The sequence below is a fragment of the Carcharhinus amblyrhynchos genome, chromosome 3 (assembly GCF_965287045.1).
Source record: "Carcharhinus amblyrhynchos chromosome 3, sCarAmb.v2.hapA, whole genome shotgun sequence".
NCBI lineage: Eukaryota > Metazoa > Chordata > Chondrichthyes > Carcharhiniformes > Carcharhinidae > Carcharhinus > Carcharhinus amblyrhynchos.
Window position 1 is genome coordinate 82,863,966 of NC_137326.1, and position 8,226 is coordinate 82,872,191.

Here is an 8,226-nt window from a genome sequence, read left to right on the forward strand (position 1 = left end):
CCTGAAGTTCCCTCCACACAGATGATGCCAGCCTTGCTGAGTGTTTCTACCACATTCAGATGTCACTTCAGATTTACAGCCCCCACAGTATTTTGCCCTGTTAACTTTTTATTTGAAGACAGTGCAAAGATTCCCCAACCACAAGAAATAAACTTTTTACCATGAAATCTTCCCACATTTCAGAGAGAATAAATTGCAGTTTAATTTAATTGCTTTAATTTAATTTAACAATTCAACTGGTTGTTCTCAGACTGTATCTACTTGATTTCCAGAACTCCTTAATGACAATGTAGTAATACAGGGCATCCAGGACACAGTTTACATTTGCTAAGCACAGGCATATTTGCAGAAAGTTGCGCAGAGGCGCGGTATATCTGCCCGGTACCCAGCAATTCCGGGCTGCAAAGTATAGGAGGATCCCCAGGTGATACGGGGTGAAGCAAACAAGAAAGGTTAACAGGTTGGAAAGGACGATTTTGACGGATTTGCTGTTGTCTTTTTTTTCAGTGTCCAGGGTGCCATTTCTCTGCAGGGTCTGGATGATACGGGCAGAGCAGAAAATCATGATGAGAGCGGTGATAAGAAATACGCTTTGGACGGCTGCCACGGTTGTCAGTTTCCAAACAGAAGAAGAGTGATTGTAGAAACAGTTCTGCAAGGATTCCTTCGAATAAATGTAGATGCAGCAAGACCAGATAATGATCCAAACCATGACACAGATGATTACTGTTTTCTTCGGGGACCTGATGGTTCCGGCCAGGAAGGGATGTTTTATGGCAATGTAACGATCCACACTGATCAAAGTTATGATCAGGATGCTTGTATACATGTTCACATAGTACAGAGCTTCCAAAAACTTACAGAATCCCAGCCCCAAAGACCACTCTTCAGTCTGGTAGGCATAGGTTTTGAATGGCAGGGAGAAAAGCAGCAAGATGTCTGAAATGATCAGGTTAATCATATAGATGATAGAAACTGTCCACTTCTTAAATTTTAAGCACAGGCTCCACAATGCAGCCATGTTGAGGACCAATCCTAAAGCAAGCGTGATAAGGCTAACTATTACCTGAAATTGCTGCACAGAGTCATTCAATTCATCTGGGCTGCTTCCTGTACAATTCGTTGCTGAAACAAACAGAATGTGAGTTGTTATCAACTAAAGAACTTTCTAATTTTACTAAGGAAAGTTTATTTATTAGTCACAAGTAGGCTTACATTAACACTGCAATGAAGTCACTGTGAAGATCCCCTAGTCACCATACTCTGGCACCTGCCTATGCACACCGAGGGAGAATTTGGCATAGCCAATTCACCTATCCTGCACATATTTCGGACTGCGGGAGGAAACCGGAGCACCTGAAGGAATTTCATGCAGACATGGGGAGAATGTGCAAACTCCACATAGACAGTGACCCAAGCCAGGAATCAAACCCAGGTCCCTGGTGTGTGAGACAGCAGTGCTAACCACTGTGCCACCCTAATCAGAAATCATTATTTCTTATGTTTTACTGAGGATGATTCAATATAAGCCAGCTCATTTGATTTGTTTGAATGTATCTAACATGTTATTATAAATTATTAGTAAGTTTCCTGTAAGTTGACGCAATGATACACAGTCATGTTAATAATATCTTGTTGAAAAGACTTACCTCCCTCCAGTGTCTGATTCATTTCTGCTCTCTGTTTCAGAGCTGACAGGCAATCTGCATATTTCAGCAGTGTCTGCCTGTGAAATACAATCTAAGATCTGGCAATAAGATTCCCCTTTCAACTTCCTGACATCATAACTGGATCAGAGCAGTTTTCATTGGTTTACATTTACACAAAACTGCTAATCATTCAGCAGAATGTTTGATCTGCTGTTGTGCAAACTGTCAACGGCCCCAATTAGTTTTGTCTAAGTTAACATTCAGTAAGGCCCTGTTTGAAGTTGCTACATCCAAGTGTTGTTCCAGTTTAGCATCATAGATTTAGTTGGACCCATACAGATATTTAGGGCACGATTTTACTACCAGGTGAAGAGTCAGGAAACTAGCGTGCAAAGCTGAAAATCCAATTTGTGCCCGGTGCCAAATGGTTTGCACTTTCCTTGCCGCTTTCATGAACAAAGCTCAGTCCATCACACAAACCAGCCCCCCATCCAGTGACACCATCCACACTCCTCGCTGCCTCGAATAAGCAGCCAGCATAATTAAGGACTCCATGCACCCCAGACATACACTCTTCAAACTTACTCATATTCTCTTCCACATTTTTCCATCGGGAAAAAGATACGGAAGTCTGAGGTCACGTACTAACTGACTGAAGAACAGTTTCTTCCCTGCTGCCATCAGACTTTTGAATGGACCTGCCTCACACTAAGTTGATTTTTCTCTACACCCTAGCTATGACTACCTGCTGCACTATTTCCTTTACTTTTCTATGAACGTATTATTCAGTAAAGCGTGCAAAAACAATACTTTTCACTGTATATTAATACATGTGACAATAATAAATCAAATCAAATCAACTGTATCACACCCAGAAAGGGGGCGAAGCTTATCAACATGAGAATGACTGAATTTCAATATCAATAGGGAATGCAGCACGCATACTTTCCACCTCTCCAGTGTGACATCACGCCAGTGCCAACTCATACTGCTGTGTGGCTCAGGTGCAACAGTGGTGAAGGAGAGCGAGAAGGTGACTACTAGAACATAGAACAGTACAGCACAGTACAGGCCCTTCAGCCTTCGATGTTGAGCCGAGCTATGTCCGAACCCAAGATCAAGCTATCCCACTCCCTATCATTCTGGTTTGCTCCATATGCCTATCCAATAACTGCTTGAAAGTTCCTAAAGTGTCCGACTCCGCTATCACAGCAGTCAGCACATTCCACACCCCAACTACTCTCTCAGTAAAGAACCTATCTCAGACATCCCTCCTATATCTCCCACTATGAACCTTATAGTTATGCCCCCTAATAACAGCAATATCCACCTGAGGAAATAGTCTCTGCACATCCACTCTATCTATCCCCCTCACCATCTTATAAACCTCTATTAAGTCACCTCTCATCCTCCTCTGCTCTAAAGAGAAAAGCCCCAGCTCCCTCAACCTTTTCTCATAAGACCTATCCTCCAAACCAGGCAACATCCTGATAAATCTCCTCTGCACTCTCTCCAATGTTTCCACATCCTTCTTATAGTGACGTGACAAGAACTGCACACAATATTCCAAATGTGGTCTCATCAAGGTCCTGTCATTAGGGTCATTCCTATTTCCTTTCTTGAAAAGAGGAACAACATTCGCCACTCTCCATTCCTCTGGCACAATCCCCATGGACAGTGAGGACCAAAAGATCAAAGCTAAAGGCTCCACAATCTCATCCCTTGCCTCTGAAAGTATCCTGGGATGTATCCCATCTGGCCCAGAGGACTTAGTGGCCCTCAGGTTTTTCAAAACTGCTAATACATCCTCCCTCAGAACATCGACCTCCTCCATCCTATCAGCCTGTGTCATACTCTCGTCCTCAAAAACATGGCCCCTCTCCTTAGAGAACGCTGAAGAGAAGTAGTCAATGCCTCTCTTATCTCTTCTGACTCCATGCACCAGCTCCCACTACTATCCTTGACTGGCCCGAACCTCCCCCTCGTCATTCTTTTATTTCTCACTTAAGAGTAAAAAGCCTACTGCTGAACTCTAACCTCTGGAGTGCAGAGGAGGTGTCAGCCGCTGCCGTGGTCAGGGTGGGGGCCTGCACAGGTGCAGAGGTTCGGAGGGCTCATGCCAGACTAGGGTCCACAGGTTGGGGGTCTCTGTTGCCTTGGGGCTCATGTTGCCTGTATTTCCCCTGGCCATGGAACAATCCCTGAGGGGTTTCATATAAGATCTAGTCCCAACCTCATGAATGTCGCTATGGTTACTGCCAGCTGTTTGCTGGAGAGGCTCTGTGCTTTATTACTGACATTCTGTCCCAGGGCACACTAACAGTAACAGGCAGCAGGCCTGGCAGCTGCTGCTCCAGTCAAGGGTGCTCAGCAGGCTCTTACATGGCTCCTCACACTGCATGGACTCTGCAATGCTCCCATCTGTCAAATCATTCATTTGATGCTATTTTGGATTCTCCAGCTCCTGTCACTCCATCCCTCCCTCAAACTCTTCACCCTCCAGAGACATTCTCCCCCTGCTCTACTCCTGCCCGGACTATTTCCCGCTCCCCAGATTAAACTTGATGTTCATTGGTTCTCCATGATGAATGTAACATGCTACTGGGTAATTGAATGAGAATTTAAGCAGAAAGACAGCTGGTGGGATTCTCTGCTCTCATCCGTGGCAGGACCCATTGTGAGCAAAAGTGAAAAATTTGGCATTCCAGCCAAAACTCATTCAATCTTAGCGGCGCCGGAACACCCCAGCTGCCAATGAGGATAGAATATTTTGGCTCACATTTGTGATATTTCTTCACGATAAGCAGTATATAAGATTCTTTAAAGAGACAATTGAAACAAGCCACTTCATGATAGCTTCAGGGTGATCAATGTAATTATTAGATTGATCTCAATTGTGTGAAATCAGCAAATGATTTGAAATCCTTCCTCAAGATCCTTTTCCTATGGAAGATCAATAATTCTTGTAACTGTGAAGCAAAGCCAGTTTAAATTAGTAACCGTCTAGTGTAATTGTGCCTGGGCAATTAGCTAAGTGAAATAAAAATCATCTGACTTACATCTATTGACACTCAGCTAATATTGCTTTCCCAAATCAGGAAAATTACTTGGTGCTACTCTCTGACAAACCTCTCAGAAGAATAATGTTTTTGGTAAGCTCCAGGCGGTGATCTGTGAATGTGGAAAGTACTCAAAAAGGAGTCAGTGCTTCAGAAGAACAAGATAAAATGTTGGCCAAAAGTAAATTTTATAATGTTTCGCTAATAAGATACAGAATTAGCAGAATTAGGCCATTTGGCCCATCAAATCTGCTCCACCATTCAATCATGGCTGATGTGTGTCTGAATCCATTCTCCTGCCTTTTCTCCATAACCTTTGGTCCTCTTACCAATCAAGAACCTATCTATCTATCTCTGTCTTAAACACACTTAATACCTCTATAATCTTGTTAATTCCATACATTCACCACCCTCTGACTAAATAAATTCCCCCTAATCTCAGTTTTAAAGGATTAATCTTTTACTCTGAGGCTAGTCGCTCATACTAATGGAAACATCTCCCCCATGTCCACTCTATCCAGGCTTTTCAGTATTCTATAAGTTTCAATGAGATCCCCTTTATCCTTCCAAACTCTATCAAGCAGAGACCCAGTGTTCTCAAACACTCTCATACGTCAAGTCTTTCAACCTCAGGATCATTCTTGTGAACCTCCTCTGGGCCCTCTCCAAGACCAGCACATCCTAAGATATGGGGCCCAAAATTGCTCGCAATATTCTAATGTGATTTGACCAGATCCTTATGAAGCTTCAGCAACATAGTCCTTTATCCTAGTCCTCTTGAAATGAATGATAACATTGTATTTGCATTTCTAACCATCAACTCAACCTGCAAGTGAGGTAATCTTGATGAATTTCAGGAAACCTAACCAGAAATGGATAAACTCCATGTCCAATCTCCCACCCAAAATGATGTATTCACATATTTGTACAGGTTCCCATTTTCTAACAGGGAGTTTCAGATACATTTCAATATTCAAGCAATCTGGCAGTTTGTTGAGAAGACAAGGTGCCAGCAATAACTGTAAAGGAACTAAAAACAAAAACGAAGCTAGTTCAAATCAGTAAACAAAAAAAATTAGAATAACTCATATTTAGATTCAGTTCAATCATTTTTCTATTCACTTCTGCATACACACAACTAGGCTAATTAGAGGGAAAAAATGAGAAATAGCAGAACTCCAGACTTACATATTTCAAACTCTGATTTAAGATTCATTTCAGGTGTTGCTTTCACAGAAGAGTTGTGACTCTCCTGATACTGAAGCAGTCGGTGTCCAAATGCAGCAACACCTGGACAACATTCGGGCTTGGGCTGATAAGTGACAAGTAACATTCGTGCCACGCAAAGTGCTAGAGAATGACATTTCTAATGGCAGACTAAAATCTCCTCTTGACATTTAATGGCATTGCCAGCAATGAAACCCTCACTTCCAACTTCTGGGGTTGATTGTTAATTTGAAGCTAAACCAGTCCTAAAAATATTGTGACTACAAAAGCAGGTCAGAAGCTAAGAATTCTACCATGAGTGTCTCAGCAAAGCCTTTCCACCATCTACAAGTAAGAAGCCTCACAACACCAGGTTAAAGTCCAGCAGGTTTATTTGGAATCACAAGCTTTCGGAGCAATGCTTCTTCATCAGGTGAGTGGACATTATGACTACCATCCACAAGGTACAAGTCAGGAGTGTGATGGAATACTCTCCATTTGCCTGGATGAGGGCAGGTCCAAAAACACTCAAGAATTTCAGCACAGTCTTGAAGAAAGCAGCCTGCTTAGCTAGAACTCCATCCACTATTTTAAAACATTCATTTCCGCCCTCCCCCCCGCCCCCCACACAAATGTCTAGCAGTGCTATGTTGTACCAGCCACAAGATGCACTGCAGTAATTTACCAAGCCTCCTTCAATAACACTTTCCAACCATCCCCCACCCCGCCACCATCTTTTCCTCTTCCTCTCCGTCTCCGCCCCTCATTTGATGAACTCCACCACCTTGAAGAACAAGGGCGTAGATACATGGGATCACTGCCACATGCAAGATCCCCCTCCAGGTCACACACCATCCTGACTCGGAAATTTATGTTCATTGCTTCAGGTCCAAAATCCTTCCTAACACCAGATGAATTGCAGCAGTTCAAGACAGTGGTTACCACCACCTTCTCAAAGGCAAATAGGAATGAGAAAAATGTTTTCCATGAAAGTCAACTCTCGTAAAAAATAAAGGAAACACTCATATCCAGACACCAATTACTACTTTTTTTAAACGTGTAACCCTTTAGCTACAAATTCACTAAATTTGTTTAAAAATGCAATTGTAAAAATTGCAATGCTGATTTTAAGCAAGAATTATTCTCAAAAGTCTACAGTAAACGCCCAGTCATTTAATCAAACACTTTCATAATTTCATTATAAATACATCGCAAGAGGAGGTGATGGTCCAACTGTAATATTGCTAGACAATTAATCCAGAAAAACAGCTAATTGTCTGGGGATCCAGGTTCGAATCCTGCCATGGCAGATGGTGGAATTTGAATTCAATGAAAAATACCTGGAAGTAAAAATCTACTGATGACCATGAAACCATTGTCCCCTATTAGAAAGAAAATCATCTGGTTCACTAATGTACTTTAGGAAAGGAAATCTGCCGTCCTTACCTGATCTGGCCTACATTTGACTCCAGGGCCACAGCAATGTGGTTGACTCTCAACTGTCCTCTGAACAAGAGCAACTAGGGATGGGCAATAAATGCTGGCCAGCCAGTAATGCTCTTAATCCCAAGAATGAATTAAAAAAAATTCCCTTGTCCCCTCTAGAACTAACAATGAATTCCTCAGATGGTCTCCTAGATTTTTTGCCGCTATAGCTCTACCTCAATGCTTGCATTGTTGTGCTTTCTTGTGCCTCAAAACATTTACCATCAGGATGACATCCAAATTGTGGTCAATCATAAAATAAATTCTGCACAGCACAGCACCTTTTAGAACTTCAGGGCATAGCAAAGCAATTTAACAGCCATTGATGTACATCTTTAGGGAATGTAGGGAATGAAACAGTTGACTTGTATGCAGCATGTCTCACAAACAACAATGTGCTAACCACCAGATAATCTGACTTAGTGAAGTTGATGAGAGATAAATATTGGCCAGGCCATTGCGGAGAACTCTTCCAAATAGTCACCTGGTATCTTTTTTGTGTTCAGCTGAGATGTAACTTCAACATACCTCATCTGAAAGGTAATATTTCAGATGATACAGCAGAGACTTCACCAACTTTCAGTACAAATCACCAAACACTTCTTAATAACCTTTTTTATTTTCAGCATTTTAATTTAATATGGGAACTCAACAGTTTGGATCAGAAAGAACATAACCACTTCTCGTTTATAGCTTGCACAACTCCAAAACAAAGTTAATTTGTCTTGGGTGAAAATTCCTCTGAGATACCATCTTGCTCCAGTATGGTTTGTTATTTCTCTGAAATGTGTCTGTTTCATAAGAAGATCCTTTGAAATTTGCTACGG

The 8,226-nt window shown here is 42.0% G+C and overlaps 1 protein-coding gene across 1 annotated transcript; it reads right to left on the reverse strand.

Annotated features, from left to right (window-relative positions):
* Positions 1-232: 232 nt before the first annotated feature.
* Positions 233-1,671, reverse strand: LOC145341219 (G-protein coupled receptor 55-like). Its single transcript, XM_080186139.1, has 2 exons — positions 1,650-1,671; positions 233-1,125 (listed from the first exon to the last, which is right to left on the reverse strand). The coding sequence occupies exons 1-2, from the start codon at positions 1,669-1,671 to the stop codon at positions 233-235; spliced, it is 915 nt and encodes a 304-aa protein (XP_080042265.1).
* Positions 1,672-8,226: the final 6,555 nt, after the last annotated feature.